We start from the raw sequence: 23,196 nt of genomic DNA, 5'->3' as shown, positions 1-23,196 counted from the left end.
TTATCTTTAACCCTATGCTATATTTAAAAAGAAATCTGATCTGTAGTTGGACTGGGATCCACATGAGTTGGTGGGCATCTTCAACCACAGGCCATCAAAGAGGAATGAACTAAGCAATGTGCATGTTGCTTGTTGTTGTTGTTCTGCTCTTCCGTATTTCATTTTCTACCGTCTATATGTTTTTATTCAGTTTTAATTTTTTTATGACTGTCACAAAGCCACTACCGATATCAGGAGGGGGTGGGGTTGCGGGGCTCACGCCCCCAACTACAATCTCGCAGGGCTGGCGTCAGCCCCGCGGGACTCAGGGATTCCCCCTCTCGCATCAATATTCATCTCCCTCGGCGGGCTTACCAGGGGCTCTTAAGGTCAGGGCAGCCCCGGCTCGCCCCTTTTCCTTCTCACAGCAGCTGCGGTTTTTCCCACCCACCCGCCCTCTAGGCTCACATTGGATTTTGCTATGGGCTTCGGCTGGTCACCGCAAGGGGCCTGATAGGAGTTTTTCCATTTGGCTAATTGGCTGGAATTTTGAAGCCACTTGGTTTTTTCGCCTACCTCGTAGCAAAACGTCACAACTCCTTGGTTTTGGCGGTTAGGCATTGGCAGGGGTATTGTTATGCAAATGAAGTCGGGGGGGGAGGAACGCCATCACCTCCCCCAAATCTTGAAGGGTAGTTCGTTAAAGGACTCCGGGGGGCGTCGCCTCGTCCGAAACCTACGGAGGCTAGGGCCTAAAGCGCGCCCCCGAGCGGTAACCCCTCGGGGAATGCCTAGGGATGTCCATCTCGGGGGCTCCCCCTGGTGGTGTTTAACCCCTTCCCGGTTAGACCGGATAGTCTGTTAGGGCCAATGCCTAAAGCCAATACCGCTCTTACCTGTAATCAATAAAGTTGTGGCCATTTACGCCCATTAACCTTAATTCTGTGTCCGGTGTCTTTATTACTCCAACTGTGGGAGGGGGCAGGAATTGCCACGCAACCCTTCCTTGGGTGTTTCATTATAGTGAAGTATGGCCTGGAGAGGTTTTTAGTAAATATAGGTGAGCCAGTCTCTCGCCTTACATCTTTTATCTCATGTGGCTCCTGAGCCAAAGGAACTGTGTTGTGCTGTTTCTGTTGCTTTGTTCTTACCTGAGAACATCAAATGATGAACAAAAGACATGCAGAGAGACCCTTGCTTCTCGTTAGGCGTCTCAGCCTGGGCTCGGCCTAAGCCTGACAGCTTTTATAACAAACGGAAACGGGAGGTTTGTCATATCAAGGGATAGGAAAGCCTAGGAATGCCTCTGCTAATATGTCCTCCAGCACTAACTTGGCTTTTCTCTTTCTCTCTCTGTTTTGCAGTTCTGCTAAGCCAATCCTCACTAGAATGAGCACAAAACAAAACCAAGTAACAGCTTTTGTACATCAGCATTAAATGGGAAGACGCTTGGGAAGGAAGCCTGTGATGAAGGAGAATGTTGACGAGTGTAACACAAAATAAAAAGTCTGACTGCCAAGAGCTGCCTTCTAAACACAGTTCAGCCAGACATGCAAGTGGTTCTCTGGAGAGAGATTCGATCCTGGATTTGCCCACCAGCTCATTAGGAACTGTCACTGGATGCCACATTCAGAAGGCACGCATGAAAAGTCACATAAGGGGAATAAATTTTAAACGGGGGTATAGTTGTCACTAGGTAAACATATTAATATACATGCATCAAGGAGGTTTGTAAAAAAATAATATTATTTCAACTGAAAAGCAAAATCCTTTAAAATAAAGCATTTCACAAGGCGGGAGCAGTTAACGCAGAGAATTCCTGTTCCGGCCACCAGGAACCAGAGAGGGCATCATCCAGCATCGCTGCAGAAAAGACTCTCTTACGTTTCAGGTTACAGAGGAAATGGCGTAAACTTTTTGAATCCACCTCATTTGGCCTTCACTTTGAAACACAATGCTTCTTGATTCCTTGCCTACATGTTCTGTTTACTCTCTGTGCGTAGCAACTCTGTGGCTGTTTCAGACTCGAATTCTCATTCTGCAAAGGCTCTGAGAGGGCTCCCAAACTGCGAAATCCAAAGGCTCTGAGAGGGCTCCCAAACTGCGAAATCCCAAAGGCTCCCAAACTGCGAAATCTCCGTGAGGAGGAAACATGAAAACCCATAAAGTGACGAGTGACCCATCTCCTTCCACAATTCTTTCGCAGGCTATTCCAGAGATTCATTGGGGACCCAATAGGTTCCTTGTAGCATGTCTCCATTCCCCTCCTTGCCTCCCAGTCAAATTATAAACTGTGGAGGGGAGAGAGCTCAGATAAGGTAAGGTTGAGAACGGAGATGTAAAAGATAGGCCCAAGACATTTTTGTGCCTGAAGCAGAAAGTCCAAATGTGTCTGTCGTGTGTGTGTGTGTGTGTGTGTGTGTGTTTAAGATAATATTTCAAGAAATTGCTACCCCAAATCTGCCTCCTGAAGCAAACTCGGCCAGCTCCCTCATGTTGAGTTGGCAGTTGGGGTAAGTGCTGCTGACGTCCAGTGGGAAGCCATTTTGCAAGACACAGTAAAGTTGGTAAACAATATAGAGTTAGTCTATGTGTGTGTAACCATGTAAGAGCTGCCGTGACGCACTTTTACCATTTTTGTGATCTGAGAAAAGGAAATGAACATTCTTTACAAATAGCAATGAAAGAACTGCTTGGAATAATTATTCCAACCATCTCAAAATAGAGAGCCAACAGATCTAACTCTGGGCAGCTATGTTTTTATTGTATCATTGCCACACAAGGCTTTGAGGCACACCAGTCCATTGTGGGGATGCATTTGAATGGGGGAAATACATAAGAGGTACATTTCTGCTCTCAGTGATGTTTTCTTCAGCCAATTTTAAAGCGCCATCTTTCTGCTCCTCTGCTGCCTTTAGAAAACTTGACTTTAAGTAATGTATTATCAGTACGGATCCCTCCATGCACAACATCGCACAATGCTTACTAATTACTTATACCAGACAGAAACTGGTTACTGTTTGCCACAGGTGGGCACTACATAAGGATACGCGGCTTCTCCTTTACAACTCTGGTTCACCATTCACCGCTGCATCTAGCATAAGAAAAATGCGCTGTAATAGAAGGGGTTTCGGGGGAAACGAGCTAGATTTTGCATTTTTGAATAAATCTGCAGAAAGCCATTTGTGTTTAAAGCTGCTTGTCTCTCTGATTGAAATGCCTATGGACACGCTATCAATGTATTAAAAAGGGTTCTTTCTAAGTAAACAACTTTTTTCCCGCACTCTCTAGGTGCTTATGCTGCCCCCAGCACTGTCGTAGTCCAGTGCTGTGTGCTGAGTGTTTGCCAGAGGAAGTTACCGATAACATTGTTATACAGCATAAATAGATATTCATAGTGTCTTTTTCACAGTGGTGCTGTATAATGTGATTCCCTCCCAAGGTTCCAAGGACAAAATGGCTCGCCGTGGGCTTTGAATGAAAGTCAGTGGAAGTGCAGGGAAACTTCATTAATCTTGAACAGTCTGGAGGAAATGTCTAGACAACCCAAGGTTTGGTTAAACAGGAGTAGCATATTTACATATAGCCCAGCACACCTGTGGCTGCAATGAATCTCGATCTCTAGGTGTTCTGCCTAACTAAGGAGATAGTAATTAAGGGCCAAACTGAACAAAAATGGATGTCTCGTGTTGAGTTTTCTCCCTCTGTCAAAAGTAGCACACCTTAATGTATGTCCTGATGTCAGGATACTGTTCCCCTACTAGTGGCAACCAACTATTTGCAAAATGGGGTGGGAATACTCCAGGTCTGATGATATCAGGAGGGCATCATTGAACTAGATGTTTAAAAGGAGAATAAGGACGTTTTCCTTGGCAACCCATTTTTTTCACAATGTATGGTTCCACCATCAGATTAACGGAGTCATTATTTGTCTGGGTCATGTCCCAATTCTTTTTTCTTTTCTTTTTAATTTGTTACTACTGTTGTTAGTCTTAAATGTTATAATATGAATTGCCATCTGATTGCTTTCTGTGGCCTGGTGGTTTCCACCTCGGGCTTCCCTTAGGCTCCCAGCAGAAATGATAGTAATCAGTAGCATCAGTGATAAAGTTATCTTGTGTTAACCCGGAATACAGAATTCAGTGGGACTTGCTCCCTAGTAAGTGTATTTAGGATTGCAGCCTTACAGCCCAATCCGATGCGTGTGTTCTCAAATGTAATTTCAGTCAGCCTTATTCTTAAGTAAGTATGCATAAGACTGCAGCCTTACATTGCAATCCTATATGTGTCTACTCAAAAATAAGGTCTAATGCATTCAGCAGGGCTTATTCCCACGCTAGTTATATCCTTAGTTATAAAATGGAATGTTTAGGGTTGGAACGGACCAGAGATTCATCTAATCTAACCCTTTGCACTGTGACAGAAAACTACATAGCCAGGAAACCCCACCCCCACCTCCTGCTGTGAGAGAAAAGCAGTAAAAGCAAAGGAGCATCGTGCCAGAAGTGCTTGAAGGGCAGTGGTAGCTAAAATACCCCCCCAATGGAAACTACAACTCCTATCATCCCTGACCATTGGCCATGCTTGCTGGAGCTGATGGATGCTGTGTTCCAAAAGAACTCAGTGGCATGACTTTGGCTACCTCTTGCCGTAGGGCAAAAAACCAGATTCCGGTGCTTAAAAGGTAAGAGTTGTCCTGAGTATTACAGGGAAATGCCAGAAAGGACATCAGCCCAAACTCTGATCAGCTGGTTCTGACATCACACAGCAACTCTGCTGAGGTAGTAATGTGAATGCTTGGCTTTTGGGTGTGTGGTGGCCATTATTGTGAACAGCAGTGTGTTTCTAGTTTGCCACTTCCTGGGAAACCCTCAATATTTCAATCACGTGTTGAACCATGAGTCATTGTCCAGAACAGACAACACACCCAAAAAAGTCGTTGTCTTTCACATCGCATCCTCTCAAGAGCTTGAACCAGAATCCTTCCTGACCTCCTTAGCATCATCTTCTGCAAAGGATAGCTGGGGTTGGGGAATGAGGATCGGTCCTTTTCTGTCCTCATAACTATGTTTGGTGCTGTTCCTGGCTTCTCATTAGCCTCTGGTGACCCCAAATTAAGTATGACACCTTTCCGGTCAACTTCTGGCCCTTACCTGAGCAACTTATCTCTTTAGATTTGGGCTTCCCTACCTTCCATTGCCATACAAAGTTTTATTCTCTATACCTGCATCATCCTCAACCTCCTCCTGGTCTGTGCTTTGGTCTTAGCCTTCCAAAGATGAATTATCCAGCAGTGACCATCGCCCTCCCACTATGTCCCTCTGTTTCTGACCGTTGACTCCAGTGTTGACTCCACAACACCTGACATTTCCAGAAAACTGCCACTTTTGATGTGATCCAAAGCTCCTAGACCTATCAGGGCTCATGAGATCCCATTACCTAGTCCTGACAGAACTGGCCATCGCTGACTTTGTTGGTACCAATATGGCGGGGTGGTCCTAAGACCCAAATCGTGAAAGCAAAACTCGTTATTCTCTTCAGCAGACGTTCCCACTTCTCGGCATCCTGTTTCTCACTGTGGCCCAGTAATGTTACTGCAAAAATCTTGCAAACTGATGTGGATTTTCCCATGACCATTTGTGTGTAGATACCTGCGTGTGTGTATATAGATGTACATAGATATATATAGATAGATAGATATATAAAGGAAGCAAAACAGTTTTAAGTACATACATCATTCAATGTAAGTAAGAGTCTGTTTTTAACTTCTTAAAGTGTTGACACTTTCCACCAGGTCGCCCCATTGTAACATGTCAAAAAGAGTTGTGGTCTTTGGTTTCTTTGCTTTGTTTCTCTTTGTGTTTTGTTTTGTTTTTTTGAAAAGAAAAAGGTCAACAAATTGTAAAGAAATCTGTTGGAATACCTGCCTTTCTGAAGAAACAAAGAACAATAATTTTTGTTACTTTAAGGTATGCTTGTTATTAAAGTACCTAATAAAGATAAATAATGAATTTTTGTAGCATACTAGAATAAAGTGTTCTAGTGCCTTTCTCTCTAGTTCATTCAGATGTGGCTGTTCTCTCTTTCTTTCTTTCTCTCTCTCTCTCTCTCTCTCTCCCTTCTTTATTTTTTTAAGAAAAAAAAAACTTATCTCAGTCGTTTTTCTCACAGCTTTTGTAGTATAAAAGATGTATTGTGGTGCATCTTTTATTTAAGGTATCAGTGAATTTAACCAGAGGTGCAGCACTGACAATGGAATTTGTTCACAATCATCTCACTGGCTGATAAGGACTTCTGAACGATAGCTCTGAATTCCAGAGTCACCCCGAAAGTGCAATGGCCCATTCTACAAGCATTCATGTGGAAGGAATGAATAGGATGCCATAGCAGATACACATTGGCAAGTCTGCCTAAGGCTGAAAGCTTGGACTCTTTCCTCTGAACTCAACATCCCAATGTACAGCTTCCTCTATGATGAAAATAAAACAGGCAACTATGCAGGTTTTAGTATTCAGACCTTCAAATAATAATTTAATATTTACATCTTACTTTTCAAAGTGGCTAAAAAGGCCAGCGTTACAATCTTTAGGCCCTTAGTGCTATACAGTACTTAGATGATGAATAGAATTATAAGTATTATTCTATGTAGTTTGTACCTTATCTCATCCAGGTATCTTCTTCTAAGGTTGTTGTGCTGTGCTGTGAAGCAGCTAATTAGCTAATTAGCAATAAATTAAAGCTTCAGTCCTAGGCACACTTACTTGCATGTAAGTCCCACTGAATATAGCAGGACTTACTGCTGTGAAAACATGTCTAGAATTGTTCAGTAAGAAAGCCTAAGTTGCTTACTCAAATGTAAATATGGTTTTATTTATTATGGGATTTCTTTTCTTAACCCTTCAGATAAATTCCTGGGATGGCTTGAAAAAAAATCATAAATCCAATAAAAACATCCAAAAGCTATGGATGAAAATGTATGCAAGAAGGCCTTGTAGTATTGTCTTATCAGATTTAGCAAATCTATTTGAATTGCAAATTAGCTTCAAATTAGCTAATGTCTTGCAGAAGTCTGCAGAGCAGCTAAACTGTCTTGCAGAGTCCATTGCACTGATCTAGTAAGCTCACTGGCTGGACATTTTAACTGATCACAGCAATGCTCAATAAACTCTTAAATAATTTGGAAGTGACCAGGAAAACCAAAATCAGGTTCACATGTCAGAGCAAGAAGGAGAGGAACACTGGGCCTTAATACCCGATGCCCCTTTTTAATGACACATACTGAAATCCATACAGCATTTCTAAATTTTCCACATGTCAGGAACTGGTCCGCCACACCCTTACCATTTTTATTAGCTCCACAGGTGTACATACTGGACACAATGAGGAAAGAATGAGTGACAGCTAAAGTCTTCGTCTCACCAACAAACATTTTGCTGGATTAGCCACACTGAGGGCTTGTGGGGAAGCAGTGTGTGCTGGGATGTGTCATCTCCTTACATTTTGCTATAGGTCTGGCGTGAGCAGCCTGTTGCATCCAGAAGTGGTTGGACTCCCATCAGCACCAGCCTGCATGGTCAGTGATTTGAGACAATGGACATTGTAGCCCAACAAATTCTGCCAGACACAACACGTTGCCCAGCCCTGCTGTAGTTATAAGTCTAGTTTCTCATCTTCATGAGAAACTTGGTAGTTTTATCTCCCAGCTTCTGACGATGTATTAGGGGAGGGAAGACACATCATGCTCCATCTTTGGTCACCACCCTGTTCTCAACGCTCACCTGTGACTCCTAGAAGCTGTCAGCATGCAACAGCCGCCATACCTGGGAACAACTTTGACTGGCTGACTAAAGCAGATGAGGGTAGCCGGTAAGTCTGAAACTCTCAGTGAATTAGGGACTTCCTCTGCAGGTGAAGACAGGCTGTAGTAGATTGAGCAGATGAGACTAACAGTGGGTCCAACAGTCAAGAAGGCATAGGGCTCATCAGCCTGGGAGGATAGAAGAAGAAGAGTTTGGATTTGATATCCCGCTTTATCACTACCCGAAGGAGTCTCAAAGCGGCTAGCATTCTCCTTTCCCTTCTTCCCCCACAACAAACACTCTGTGAGGTGAGTGGGGCTGAGAGACTTCAAAGAAGTGTGACTGGCCCAAGGTCACCCAGCAGCTGCATGTGGAGGAGCAGAGAAGCGAACCCAGTTCACCAGATTACGAGTCCACCGCTCTTAACCACTACACCACCCTCGGTGCCACACGAAATTTCCTGCAGAGGAATTCATCGCAATGAGGGCAATGCCTGGGTAGCTGTCACAAAATCAAGCATATTCCTCCATCACCCCTCTAAGGAAGAGGGACTGCTACCTGCCTAGGCTGGCCCACGTTGGGCAGATGTCCGGCCCGCAGGATGTACTGACTTCGCCTTTTAAAAGACCCACAAACCAGAACCTGCTGCAAAAGGCATAAACATATAATTAAAACATTCTGAGCCCAGGAATTTACCAGAATCGGGCAGGTCTCATGTTCTTTTTGTACAATAGTCCATTCCCAGCTACCCCAAGATTTCTTCATTTCAGCAATAAAATTTTGTGGCGGGTGGGAGGTCATTTTGTCACTGCTGTTATGTAAGCAGTTTGCACCTTACCAGGTGACTGCAGATCAGTCAGAAGCCTGGCAGGAGATCCAGATTATTCTGCCCACTCCTGGTCTTGACTAACCAATATGACCCAGGTTGTGGGGGGAGGGAGGGTGCTTGTTCCCAGCGGCATAGCGTGGGTTGTCAGCACCAGGGGCAAGGCAAGTAATTTGCGCCCCCCTAACCCCTAACCTGCCGCTGCCACTGCCAGCTTCTTCTTGCTGCTGCCTGGGCTGGGGTATTTACGGTAAGGTAGCCACAGCGGCGGCGGCGGGTCCATGTCAGGTGGCCGCTGGCGCTGCCACCCAAATGACGCCGCTTGCCCGGAGGAGGAGGAGGGCAGAGAGGCGAGGAAAATGCAACATGGCTCAGCAGCTGCAGCAGCGGCGGCGGGGCTGTGAGGAGGGGCTGCCTGGCGCGCCCTCCGCAGCCCTGACGTGTGGGGACCGCGGCGAGCGCTGAGAGCCGCTGCCTGCCGGACACCTTCAGCCCGGACGCGCACACAGCTCGTCGGTTCCGCGACACATGGGGCTCTGCTACAGCCTGCGCCCGAGGCTCTTCGGCGACTCCGGAGGCGGCGAGCGCCCCCCCCCAGATGTTGCGGCCGGTGCGGCCAGCCCCCCCTGCACCCCCCACGCTACGCCACTGCTTGTTCCACAACTTGCGTTAGAAAATGAGATGAAGCACCTTTCATCATTTCAGCCATTTTGAGTTAAGTGCATTTACACTGGAATCCTCTGGGCTTCAGAACATTTCTGTCCTAAGGTAGGGTAGTAGGCAGGAATGCCAAGAGCGCTGAAAAAAACATTTTCATGAAATGGGATGTTGTTATTTAGGAAATGCAGTGGCCCTGTGTGCCTGACTGCTGCCATCTGCTGGTACGCTCAAAGGTTTTGCCGTTCACCTTTTGCATTTTACGCTGTGCAAGTTGAGGTTCCCATAGCCCAGCTATTTTTTAATACATTTAAACATTAGTGATGTACGCAGATCCAGTTATCTGTGCCGTTATTAATATTCTCCGGCCTGCATATCTGCTTCCTGCTCTTTCCACTTGCCTACGTTGTGGGTCCTGCTAATCACACAAAATGCTTTCTTTTCCTCCATCTCGATCCCTTCTCTGCCTCCCTCCCCTCAGGCTCTCTTCTTGCTACCAGATCCTGGCTAGAACTCCAGCTGCTGCCTCTTTCCTTCCTGAATCTCGGGGGGGGGGGGGGAGTTTGCTGTGTTCCTGCTAAAAAAATCAGACATGGAAAAATCTGGCAGGCATCCCAGCAGTCATGAGGCAGTGGCCTTGCTTCCACTTAGCATAATAATCCACTTTCCCCAAACAATCTGTAATTTTTTTATTTTCTGTCTCCTGCATATTTCCATGAGTCTCCTCCTCCTAAGTTGCGCGAGAAAGAGAAGAAAGTTAAAAACTTTTTTAAAACCTGATTTGTACTTGTATTCCTTGGCTATTCAGCCTGTAGTCCAGCCTCATCCTTTGTAAAGGCTGAAGCTGCCTTGCATTCAGACATAAGGGCATCTGCCTTGAATGCGGAAAATGCCAGGTTCAATCGCTCACACTTTCCGGTGGGGCCCCTGCCTGAAAACACCAAAGAGATGGTGCCAGTCTGTGCAGGCAATACTACATGGACCCAATGGCCTTGTTATAAGGTAGCTTCTTATATTCCTAACTGAAACTCTATATTCGCTGCCTGTTTACTCCTGCCCAGTGGCGTAGCGTGGGGGGTGCAGGGGGGGCCGGCCGCACCGGGCGCAACATCTGGGGGTTAGGGTTAGGGGGCGCAAATCCACGGGTTAGGGGGCGCAAATCCACGGGTTAGAGGGTGCAAATTACTTGCCTTGCCCCGGGTGCTGACAACCCACGCTACGCCACTGCTCCTGCCTCTTCCTCTCTTTCCCTTGAATCAAATTTCGTATTGTAAGCACCTCGGGGCAGGGACCTGCTCTGTAGTCTGCAAAGCAGGAGTGGGAAATCGCAAGCCCCAGGGGCCAAATGCAGCTCTCAAGACTGCTTGCTCCCTGTGCCCATTTTGCAGGCCACACTCTTCACTGGTCCTGAGAGCTTTTGCCTGGCTGGAATGTGTCCTTGACCTATGATGGTCCCAGGATGGAGAGCAATGTGTTTGTAAACCTACTGCTTTTAAATTATTATTATTATTATTATTATTATTATTATTATTATTATTATTATTAAATGGTAGCCTGCTGTACAAAGGTAAGAGTCTGTTGCTCCCATGACGCACTGTGGCTCCTGGCCTGAAAGGTATTTATCACCTCTGCTTTGCAATGTCAGGCACACTGGTACCATAAAATAAAAAACAGCCATTAAACGGAAGCGTACAAATCCGAATCATAGCTGTCAACTTTTCCCTTTTCTTGTGAGGAATCCTATTCGGAATAAGGGAATTTCCCTTAAAAAGGGGGAAATGTTGACAGCTATGATCCGAATGTATTTGGCTATAGAGTCAGGGCACTCTCTCCTTACATAACAAGTAGAAATTTACAAAATGCAGCCTTTCTGCACCATAAAAGTGTAGTAAAATCAGTGATATTAAGTTTATGCATACCATGCAGCTCTTAAAGACAAGGCTCACAAGATCAGGAAAGAAGATGAAGTATGCATTATCAACACACGAAAAAGCACTGTACTACTTTCAAGAGTAAAACCTGGCCTAGGAAAGATCTTTACACTTCCCAGGTTCGTTTCTTGTGTTGCTTGCGAGCCAATATGGCAACAGTGATGTTTGCCAAACCTAAAGCTGTTGTGGAAGGGGAATGTGCCTACCCAACAGTTGCTGTCACGAAGCTCCGTCATTTATTCCTGAGGTGCAGTTTGTTATATTGTCCAGTAGATGGCAGTAAAACGTTTTCTAAGAGACAGCAGCTAAACTAGACAGTATTGGGAAACTGACTGGCTAGCATCCCAAGAAAAGCAAAATGTTGATGCTTAAAAGACGTACAGTTTGGAGAAAGGAAATTATATAGGCAACCACACAGAGATTGTTTTGTTTCTCTTTATGTGCTGGAAAGGTAAGACGTTATTTTAATAAAATAAAAATAAAATGGTATTGGGAAAATGGAGGCCTCCATATACGTGTGTGTGTGTGAGAGAGAGAGAGAGAGAGAGAGAGAGATTTAGCCATGCCCTCTCCGGGATACGCAATTGCGCACAAACCCTCCCAGTTTTCCATTCAGCCAGAGGTGGCAGACACTTCACATTCTGCTGTGCTTAGTGTTGGGCTGCGTTAGGATGGCAGGATTGCACCATTAGGGCTTTCCCCCTAAAGTTTTGTACTTCCACAGAGCTTGGAGTTCCCCCTAGCATACTGACACCTTCATCTTGTTTCTCAGGGGTTCCATTTTAGCTACAATCCTGTCGCAAGCTGAGTTCACTATTAGGAGTGGCCAGAAAGGTCTACCTTTGGACCCCAGGCCTGCCCCGACCCCCGACCCCTCCTGGTTTACAGGCTCCCCTGGGGATTCACCTAATAAATTTACCGTTCGTCTCTTGCAAATAACTTCACCACTACTTGAGATTAGTGCAAAATAAAGCTTGTGAGTGAGCATCAGGAATACCAGGGGTGTAACAGAGACAGTCTTCCTGGAGGGTTAAAAGATACAGTGGTACCTTGGTTCTCAAACGCCTTGGTACTCAAACAACTTGGAACACAAGCACTGAAAACCCGGAAGTAAGTGTTCCGGTTTGAGAACTTTTTTCAGAAGTTGAATGTGCTCCCTTTTGAGTGTTATGCTTCCGTTTTTAGTGTTATGCTGAGGTCTGTCTGTTTTTGCTATTTATTTTGCATTTTTGTGGCTCTTTTTTTTGTGACCGTGTGAAACCCAGTTCAGCTACTGATTGATTGATTGATTGATTGATTGATTATGTGACTGCAGTACATTGTTTATTGCTTTCATTTTATGGATCAATGGTCTCGTTAGATAGTAAAATTTATGTTAAATTGCTGTTTAAGGGTTGTTTTTAAAAGTCTGGAACGGATTAATCCATTTTGCATTACTTTCTATGGGAAAGTGCACCTTGGTTTTAGAACGCTTTGGTTTTAGAACAGACTTTTGGAACAGATTATGTTTGAGAACCAAGGTAAAGGTAAAGGGACCCCTGACCATTAGGTCCCGTCGTGACCGACTCTGGGGTTGCGGCACTCATCTTGCTTTATTGGCCGCGGGAGCCAGCGTACAGCTTCCGGTCATGTGGCCAGCATGACTAAGCCGCTTCTGGCGAACCAGAGCAGCGCACGGAAACGCCGTTTACCTTCCCGCCAGAGCGGTACCTATTTATCTACTTGCACTTTGACGTGTTTTCGAACTTCTAGGTTGGCAGGAGCAGGGACCGAGCAACGGGAGCTCACCCCGTCACGGGGATTCGAACCACCGACCTTCTGATCAGCAAGTCCTAGGCTCTGTGGTTTAACCCACAGTGCCACCAAGGTACTACTGTACAAATATCCTATAAATGGTGGAGTACCTGGAACAAAGCTAAGTCCCATCTGAAAGGTTAATATTGAAACAAGAGTCAGAGATCCTTTGCAAATATTGGTCTTGGCCAGGGACAGAGAGTGTGGAGCAGATGCTCTTGCTGTGACACAAGGGATGGATTTATTAGGAAATTTGAGGTAAAGAACCTAAGCGGCTCCTTGGCCGAAGCAATCTGAGTTTGCTGGTGCTGCTGCTTCCATCACCAACAGCTGTGTTATCTGCCCCCTCCTTTAAATGTTGTTGTTGTTGTTGTTTAGTCGTTTAGTTGTAGTCCAACTCTTCATGACCCCATGGACCAGAGCACGCCAGGCACTCCTGTCCTCCACTGCCTCCCGCAGTTTGGTGAGACTCATGCTGGTAGCTTCGAGAACACTGTCCAACCATCTCGTCCTCTGTCGTCCCCTTCTCCTTGTGCCCTCCATCTTTCCCCACATCAGGGTCTTTTCCAGGGAGTCTTCTCTTCTCATGAGGTGACCAAAGTATTGGAGCCTCAGCTACACGATCTGTCCTTCCCTCAGGGCTGATTTCCTTCAGAATGGAGAGGTTTGATCTTCTTGCAGTCCATGGGACTCTCAAGAGTCTCCTCCAGCACCAGAATTCAAAAGCATCAATTCTTCGGCGATCAGCCTTCTTTATGGTCCAGCTGTCACTTCCATACAACACTACTGGGAAAACCATGGCTTTAACTATACGGGCCTTTGTTGGCAAGCCATAAAAAGCCAAAGGTGAGATTGACTGACAAAACTAACATTCAGCTCCATACCAGCAGCTAGTGGCCACAAGTTCTCCAGTCCTACCCTACGAGGTTGTCTGTTCTTTGTATTTATCACTTTCTGAGGAGTTGAGAGCAGCAGCAGCAACAACAACAGGGAGGGTGCCACCCTGTTTTCTTCCCACAACGATCCTGTGAGGTAGACTAGGCTGAGAAGGGGCAGCCCACCAAGGATCACCCGGTTACTCTGGTAAAGAAGGCCTATAAAGTCTCCTGTTTCCTCTTTGTGGGAATACAAAGGCAAGGAGTCTATTTTATGGGCTCGCCCTGCTGTCGTCATATCCTCCTGGGTTCGTGCTTACGAAGAAGCCTTACATTCATCCCCTGAGCTCAATGCAGCGTTTCCTTCCAGCAGAGGAAGTTGGTTCTTGTTTCTTTCCCCTCGCACAGCCCCACCTTTGCTCTCCTTGGAAACTCCAGCCGGTCCCAAGTGCCTCTGGGACAGATGCCAGGGTAAACACGAGCAGCAATTGAGGCTGCTGCTTCTCAGCCCGGCTGCATGAGTCAGCTACAGCTGGGATGGTTTAAGCGAGCTCATTAGGAGTCAAGTTGTCCAACTCTGCTGCTCTAACCTCACAAAGCTTTTTATGCTGGGCTCTAATCTCGACCAGAAAGACGATGGTCTCCATAGCTACTCCCAGCCCCGTCATTTCAGCTGTGGCCTCACTTCCCCTTCTCAGTTCATTACGGGACTAAAGATTTGTGCTAGAGTATGGCCCTGTATGGGACATGGGTGGCGCTGTGGGTTAAACCACAGAGCCTAGGGCTTGCTGATCAGAAGGTCGGCAGTTTGAATCCCCATGATGGGGTGAGCTCCCGTTGCTCGGTCCCTGCTCCTGCCAACCTAGCAGTTCAAAGGCACGTCAAGTGTAAGTAGATAAATAGGTACCACTCCGGCGGGAAGGTAAACGACATTTCCATGCACTGCTCTGGTTTGCCAGAAGTGGCTTAGTCATGCTGGCCACATGACCCGGAAGCTCCCTCAACTGGACCTAATGGTCAGGGGTACCTTTACCTTTATGGCCCTGCAACACTGGAGCCATGCCACACTTGACAACAGTGCCATCCAATAGGTCCCCTTTTGCCAACCTGGTGCCCTCCAGATGCGTTGGACTATGACCTCCATCATCTATGGCCATTGGCTATGAGCTGTAGTCCCATCATCTGGGAGGGCACATGGCTGGGAAAGGCTGAAAGTGCACAAGATGGGGTACACTGTCCTAAGCAGGCCGCTAGACAGCATCTTAAAAAACAGAGACATCACCTTGCCAACAAAGGCCCGTATAGTTAAAGCTATGGTTTTCCCAGTAGTGATGTATGGAAGTGAGAGCTGGACCATAAAGAAGGCTGATCACCGAAGAATTGATGCTTTTGAATTATGGTGCTGGAGGAGACTCTTGAGAGTCCCATGGACTGCAAGAAGATCAAACTTATCCATCCTTAAGGAAATCAGCCCTGAGTGCTCACTGGAAGGACAGATCCTGAAGCTGAGGCTCCAAGACTTTGGCCACCTCATGAGAAGAGAAGACTCCCTGGAAAAGACTCTGATGTTGGGAAAGATGGAGGGCACAAGGAGAAGGGGACGACAGAGGACGAGATGGTTGGACGGTTTTTCTCGAGGCTACCAGCATGAGTTTGACCAAACTGCAGGAGGCAGTGGAAGACAGGAGTGCCTGGTGTGCTCTGGTCCATGGGATCACATAACAACACAACACACAACAACAACAAAGCAGACACAGTATTGTAGCCTGGAGCAATGTAAGCATGTTAGCTTCAATGCACATTCTTTTCCTCAAAGAATTCTGGGCTCTCTGGTTTGTTAAGGGTTGTTGCTGGGAATTTCAACTCTGTGGGACATAAACTACGGTGCCTAGAATTCTCCAAGGAAGAGAATGTGCCTCAAATGTGCTTTGAAGGTATTGTGTGTACACAACCTTGGACTGCACAGAGGAAGCCGATCTCGATGAGCCAAGTGCAGCCTCTAAGTCAACAGGCTCTGCATGGCTCCTGCCTCAAAGCTGCTATCTGAGAACAGTGATAAATCACTTGACAGTTTTCATTCATTCATTCATTCAGTCCTAATAATAGGTCAGTATTTATTTTTCTCTCATTTCCGTTAGCACGTTCATTTTATTTATTAATTTTCTATCTTGCCTGACCTTCCAAGGGAGCCCATAAAAACAGATGTGCACTTTGTCAAGAAGGAAAGGTCCAAGAGTAGAATTGGTTGTTATGGCTCTTAAAAACAAACAAACAAATAACCATTTACACAATAGCCTGTTCTCTTCCTTACTCCAATTCTAAGTTTTTAAAGAAAGAGATATATCCAAGTTTAGATAGATGATAGAAAGATAGAGACAGACAGATGATGATAGATAGATAGATGATAGATAGATAGATAGATAGATAGATAGATAGATAGATAGATAGATGATAGATAGATAGATAGATAGATAGATAGATAGATAGAGATAGATAGATAGATAGATAGATAGATAGATAGATAGATAGATAGATAGATAGATGATAGATAGATGATAGATAGATAGATGATAGATAGATAGATAGATAGATAGATAGATAGATAGATAGATGATAGATGATAGAGATAGATAGATGATAGATATAGATAGATATAGATAGATTAGATAGATAGATAGATAGATAGATGATTAGATAGACAGATAGATAGATAGATAGATAGATAGATAGATAGATAGATAGAGATAGATAGATAGATAGATAGATAGATAGATAGATAGATAGATAATAGATAGATAGATAGATAGATAGATAGATAGATAGATGATAGATAGATAGATGATAGATAGATAGATGATAGATAGATATAGATGATGATGATGATGATAGATAAATAGATAGATAGATGATAGATTAGATAGATGATAGATAGATAGATAGATAGATAGATAGATAGATAGATAGATAGATGATAGATATAGATAGATGATATAGATAGATAGATGAGAGAGAAAGATTCTCTCCCCCCCCCCTTTCTCTCTCTCTCTCTCTCTCTCTCTCTCTCTCTCTCTCACACACACACACACATACACACACACACATACACACACACACAAACACACTGTTGGAATGGCAATGCCCATCAAGTGTGGGGGCGGGCACCCCTCTCAAATATTTTATTGGGGAGGCTGAAGGGACCTCAGCCCCTAGGAGTTGGCTCCTATGATATACACACATAAACATGATGGAACCAGATGTGTGTACGTATGTGTGTCTTGAATATTTGAATGCAAATAGAGAAAGTAAAGCAAGAATCAATAACTGGAAAGTTTTCATTACTCAAAGTTTATTTCCAATCAAGGTGATTTAATCACCTGGATTAAATCAGATGAATGCATGTGTGTGTGTTTGCATTTGAAAGTGGACATTTCTGAACATCTTGCTGATCTGCAGAGGAAGTTTGGCGAAAGATGAAACTAATGTGCCATCACAGACCATTCACGGACCACTTACATGATGAACTGGTATATATTCACTTGATAATGAAACAGTATAGAATTGTTGCATTAGACTCACATGAACCACCAATCCTTGAAGTGGGATGGGAGCTAAAGTGAGTTGGATTAAAAGCTGTTTTCCCTTTCAGGTTTGTTTATACCACCAGGTCCAACAGTATAAAGGTCTTACTAAGACTGATAAGTTTGAGGGTATCTGGTGGCCTCTTCTGGTGTTTGTTACACGATCGGGAGAGCACAGTCAACCTCTACTCTCACAGCTCAATTTTTGGAGACAGTTTAGGTCAGTGGTCGTCCATTATTCTTGGTACATCTCATATAATAGTATGACATTTTACCATTTTAGCTTTGAAGTGCTCCCTCCCTGCTGTATTCTTTGCTTTTCTCTCTTTTACTGTATTATCCTTTTTTTAAATTCCCTTTCTTGTTCTGTTTGTCCTCCTTTGAGGTTTGTAACTGCTTTCCTTACTTATGTAACAAAACGAAAGAAAGAAATACTTTATGGAAAACAACGGCGGCGACATCTGACAGAGCAATCAGCAGATTTCTAATGAGGAGCATGGGAACTGCGCATGAAAAGAAAGGCTCTCTCATGCAGACAGGATGTTCTTCCTCAAAGTTGCACAAGGCACCGAAGCCACAAGACCTGTTCGTCTTTTTTATTTTCAGGGCGTGATCCTCTCTGCTCTGCTGTTCCTTTGTGTAAGGAGACAGCTCCTGCTCCATCTTCTGGGCTGCACGGCTTTTGCTCAATGTCTTCTCATCTGCAAGCTCATGGAAGATTATTCCGGTGATGCAGACGATAACGTCCATAGATTTGCCATGTCCCCTCTACTAATTGCAGAGCCCAATGTGAAACCCCAAGCACCCTTCAGAGGTCTTCTTCCAGGAGTCCCTTTTCAAACAGGAGTGGCTAACCTGTGGTCCTGCCGCTGTTGCTGGACTCTCCATTCCCATCAGACCCAGCCAACATGGTCAACGACACCTGCAGGTCACAAATTAGCCACCTCTTGGTCCAGTACCACCCAAAGGAAGTGGCTTTGTAAGTTATTTTGGCTGTTTCCCCGTTACTTAATTTGATCGTATCTTTATATATCTTAACTCTACATTAAAGGGACGCGGGTGGCGCTGTGAGTAAAACCTCAGCGCCTAGGGATTGCCGATCGCATGGTCGGCGGTTCGAATCCGCACGGCGGGGTGAGCTCCCATCGTTCAGTCCCAGCTCCTGCCCACCTAGCAGTTCGAAAGCACCCCTAAGTGCAAGTAGATAAATAGGGACCGCTTTATAGCGGGAAGGTAAACGGCATTTCCATGTGCGGCACTGGTGCTGGCTAGCCAGTTGCAGCTTTGTCACGCTCTCCACGTGACCCGGAAGTGTCTTCGGACAGCGCCGGTTCCTGGCCTCTTGAACGAGATGAGTGCGCAACCCTAGAGTCGGTCACGACTGGCCCGTACGGGCAGGGGTACCTAACTCTACATGAACAGCCTGCATTTGTCTCCCCTGCAATTTAAACCCATTGCATTTTATTGTATCTTGATGTGATGCTTTTAAAATAAATCATCTTACATTACTCAATACAGTGGTACCTCGGGTTACAGATGCTTCAGGTTACAGATGCTTCAGGTTACAGACTCCGCTAACCCAGAAATAGTACCTTGGATTAAGAACTTTGCTTCAGGATGAGAACAGAAATGGCGTGGCAGTGGCACGGCGGCAGCAGGAGGCCCCATTAGCTGAAGTGGTACCCCAAGCTAAAAACAGTTTCAGGTTAAGAACGGACCTCCAGAATGAATTAAGTTCTTAACCTGAGGTACCACTGTATTTGAAAGTTGTACACATAGCTTTGTTTTGAAAGTGTCTAAGCTGGCCTCTGGCATAACTTCCCAGAGCAGTGTGCTGTTAAGAAAATAAAACTATATAATAAATTTACTGCCAAAAAAAAGTGTTTTCTCCCTCTCAGGCTGCGACTTTATGCCAGGGTGGCGAACCTCAATCTCAGGGGCCAATCCTCTCTGTTTGGGTCTCAGGACTCTCCCCTGGCCATCCCTACTCTGCTCACACCCTTCATGTGCTCTGGTTTGTACCCCAAATATTTTTACCTCACAGGAATGTGCCTTTAACCTGTGAAGAGTAGAGAAGCCTGTGTGAGTGTGTGGAGAAACTAGGCTGCTGAAACAAAGGTAAAATGTGTGTTTATCGCTCTGCCTACTTTTACCTCTGGCCCTGCCCACCAGTGGGATGTGGTCCCTGGAAGGATGACAAGAAGATGCCCTCCAGGCTAGGAGATCAGGATAGATGGGCAAATCAGAACAAATGCTCAATCAAGAGTGGATGCCGTAAGCTTTGTACAAGCAGACCAGGATGATTGCTCCATCAGCCTGGGTGAGACGCAGGTGCCCTTATCAAACAAGAAAAATATCCCCTTTGTTGGGATACTGCCAGGGAGATAAAGCCCATCATGGCCCCCACGTCGCCTCCGGACGATCCATTGATCTCCCGTAAATACAGTAGCAGCAATTAGCGACACGAGCTCCAGAAAATAGCTTGCCACATTCCAGAGCTGATGCACGCTATATCAGCAGAATTCGCACAGCAAAAGATGCACGCAGGGGAGCATTATTTAGAAGTTTTGCCCAAAGACTGGAAATGAACAAAGGAAAAAACATGACTGCCTGCTTGCGTGTTCAGGCACAGAGAGAAATATGCAGACTCTGTGACTCACAAAGCCTGCTCCCTTTTAAGGTGGAACGGAAATATCCTAACTCTCTTTGCATGATGATGCCTCTTTCATGCCCTACCTAAAATGGCCGCTCACCCAGTCCCGGCGGTGGGCCATGTTTGCGACCCAGCGTGTGGCTTCCCCATCCTCCCAAAGCCAACTGGCGGGGCACAGTGCTCATAGGGGCAGGGCGCATGGAACCCAAAGGAACTGGACGGGGTGCATGGCGTCCTGTGCTGTCCCTATGGGTGTCGTGGCATGCCCTGTGGACGCCGTGTGCTGCGTGCCGTGCCATCCCCATGGGTGCTGCAGCGCACCCGTCCCTATGGCGGACAGCGCAGAGCCTGCGAGCGTCGAGATGTGTGACTCGTGCATGCTGCAGGCCCCGTGGTGACGAGTGCCACCAGCCGTTTCTGTGAGATTTTGACCAGCTTCTGCCCTTCTGAAGCTGATACAGGCTCGTCTTATCTTGAGCCCAAACAAAGCGTTGTCACACACAGCGGAAGATAAGCAGTATGTGCCACATTATTAACTTTATTTACACTTCTATGCTGAGAGAATACAAACATGCATCTTGCCTCTGCGAGAGCAGAGAAGCGACTCCTCTCGGAAACAAAGAACACTGAGAGAACAGTGAAAAACAGGAAACCAGTGAACGTCACATCCAGTCTCCCATTCCCGTGGGAACCCAACAGCAACTCTGACTGTGGAATGCAAAACAAAGTCCCGTGACTGCATTTGCTGCACAGTGAGGGAAATAGAAACCAACAATTTTGTCACCCCCATTCAGGGTGACACCCAGGGAGGACCGCACCCCCCACACACACCCTCCATACACCCCTGCCGAAGCCACACTGCTTTTGAGTGGAGCCTGCTGGGTTCCCGCCAAAGGCAGATTCAAATTTGGCCTATCCATGGCAGCCTGGGGGGCAGGGCAACTAGAGCAGACCAAGTTGGAGCTGGATCAACTCCTGTCCGCTCATGACAAATAACGAGGGATGCGCTGGGATGCCCTCATGCTGAAATTGCAATAGACAGGCACTTCACACGATCCCCAGGATGCTCATTCATCTGGGCGAGAATGATCTGGTTGCACCAAAGAGCATCAATTTAATCATGGCAGCAATCATGGACGTTGAAAGAATCCGGGCAATTTGCCCAGATAACACCATCTTTTGGTCTGAGCTCCTTCTGCGCCTGCGATGGAGAGGGGCCTTCAAGCCTTCTCGCCTCAATTACGCCCTAATAAAAACCAACAGGGCTTTACACAGTGCAACCCTGTGTCTTGGTGGCCGAGTGATCAGACATCTTGACCTTAAAACTGACAAACTGGACCTTTTCAGACCTGACGGAGTGCACCTCACCCCTATAGGGAATGAACATTGGTTGAGAGCTGTGAAGCAAGGCCTTGAGGAATGTTTTCAGTTGTAGGTAGTCTTGGCGGCAAGACTGCAATTTTTGCTTCATTGAGTGGTGGTTTTTAGGCCTTGGGCAGAATCCCTTAGTCTGATAACTGATGAAGGGCTGAAGCAATAACTCACCCCTTCCATGACAGCAATAACAGTGTACCCTGTTAGAGGGGTCTTGAGGGGAGTCCCTGTCCCCAAGCGCACAACAGGTGGGCCATAGAACACCACCACCCCCGGCATTGCACGGTTTGCTGTGGTTCCATATTCCTGTTTGACCCTGTCATGCCTCAGACCCCCAGCGGGGGGCTGAGAGGGATAAATGCCCAGTGCCTATGCCAAGGTTTCCTACGTCTGAAATTTAAAGAAAGTTGCGGCCAATTTAATCCCAAAATACGTTGTCATGTCTTCTCCTTTGATATCGGCTCCGGCTTCTGGGGAAAGAGGGGGGGACTGTGCCTGGGCATGCAAAGAAACGCTTGTCCATGCTTAATACCTCCACTCAGATGCTGTCCTTAAGTGCAATTCCCCATCACTTTTGTAACTGTGAACAGATACTGTTTTTTGTTTTAATGTGGATTTCTTGCACCACAGGAACGGATTTTTAATCCACTTTATTTCCTTAAACCTAAATTTCCGATATGCAATTGAATCCCACCTCCAAATGCCACCAATCTGCAGGTGACCCAGCACACATTTCCACTGGAAAACAGTTCCTCACTCAGCAACTGGGTGCTTGCTTGTTAACTATATTCTGTCCCCTATCAGCACCACTCTTCGTATCAAGCACTCCATTAATCTTCTTTGCCTTATTCATCTTACCTGAAGTGTAAGCCCCCTCTAGACTCACCTGGAGCCCCTTCTGTTTCCTGTGCAGCTGCAGCAGTTAGTACAATGTTGAGGCTAAATAAATGTGAAGCTCTAGCCAACTCCCTATCCCCTGCTGGGAAGACTCTGCTGGCTTAGAATCGCATACTTGTTCCCACATGCATGGGTCCAGACTCCACAGGCACAGAGCTGTTGGTTTGAGCATGTTGCCACATCAAATAGAGGAAGTCTCAGAACACAGAGCACATTCATGCTGTTTTACCAGCCGATGGGGTCCACTGATCAGCTGGCACTGGGCGGTGGAGTGTGCAGGCTCCTAGCAGCCGAGGCGACATTCCCCCCGAGGCTCTGCTGGAAATAAAAACACAGAGCTCTCACCTGGATTTCTCCAGCTGGGGTACAAACAAGAGTTGCCGTTTGGTCATGCAGTGTGTGCATGAATGTGCTACCTCTCAAATTGGGCTCCGTCAGGTCTATCAAGTAGTTGGCAAGTGATCTTACCACTTTCACTTTAGGGAGCCACATGGAGAGGCGAGCTGTGGTGGACTGTGCCCGGTCCATGGCCTCGTCTCTAGTAAGAATCCAGGCCCGGATTTTATGTTGATCCCAAGCTGACAGCGTGTCCAGATCTGGGAGGGAGTAGCGAGCAGTAATAGTCTCCATGGCCTTGGACCATTTATTGCTATGAGAACAAGTTAAAAAGGCTTGCCTGGCTAAAAGGGAACCTGGGGCTTTGATTAATTTACAATAAAAACTAATAATTCTAATGTGGGCTCTCGCGACAATGGAGGGAAGGCCCAGTTCTGTTCTTAACTGTGCAGCAACCAAGCCCTTGGGGAGACCCAGTACCTTTCGTGCAAAGGAGT

At 46.0% G+C, this 23,196-nt stretch overlaps 1 protein-coding gene and 1 long non-coding RNA gene across 3 annotated transcripts in view; both read left to right on the top strand.

Annotated features, from left to right (window-relative positions):
- LHFPL3 (LHFPL tetraspan subfamily member 3) overlaps positions 1 to 2,031 on the top strand; it is a gene marked incomplete at its 5' end in the record, with an annotated part of 262,237 nt that extends 260,206 nt beyond the window's left edge. The window contains one exon of the mRNA XM_081879450.1: positions 1,344 to 2,031. Within this exon, the coding sequence (XP_081735576.1) occupies positions 1,344 to 1,372 (29 nt within the window). The 3' untranslated portion in view covers positions 1,373 to 2,031. The remainder of the gene's footprint in view (positions 1 to 1,343) is intronic.
- Positions 2,032 to 11,348: 9,317 nt separating this feature from the next.
- LOC309351498 lies at positions 11,349 to 18,482 on the top strand. Of its 2 annotated transcripts, none has more exons than XR_014160865.1 (3): positions 11,349 to 11,643; positions 17,508 to 17,659; positions 17,825 to 18,482. It is a non-coding gene; the product is annotated as an uncharacterized lncRNA (long non-coding RNA). The 2 variants fall into 2 exon arrangements; XR_014160866.1 differs by lacking the exon at positions 11,349 to 11,643 and adding an exon at positions 16,959 to 17,385.
- The last annotated feature ends 4,714 nt before the right edge of the window (positions 18,483 to 23,196 follow it).

Source organism: Podarcis erhardii (genome assembly GCF_964252035.2).
Source record: "Podarcis erhardii genome assembly, chromosome: 10".
Lineage (NCBI taxonomy): Eukaryota > Metazoa > Chordata > Lepidosauria > Squamata > Lacertidae > Podarcis > Podarcis erhardii.
This window is presented reverse-complemented; position numbering and strand designations above follow the sequence as displayed.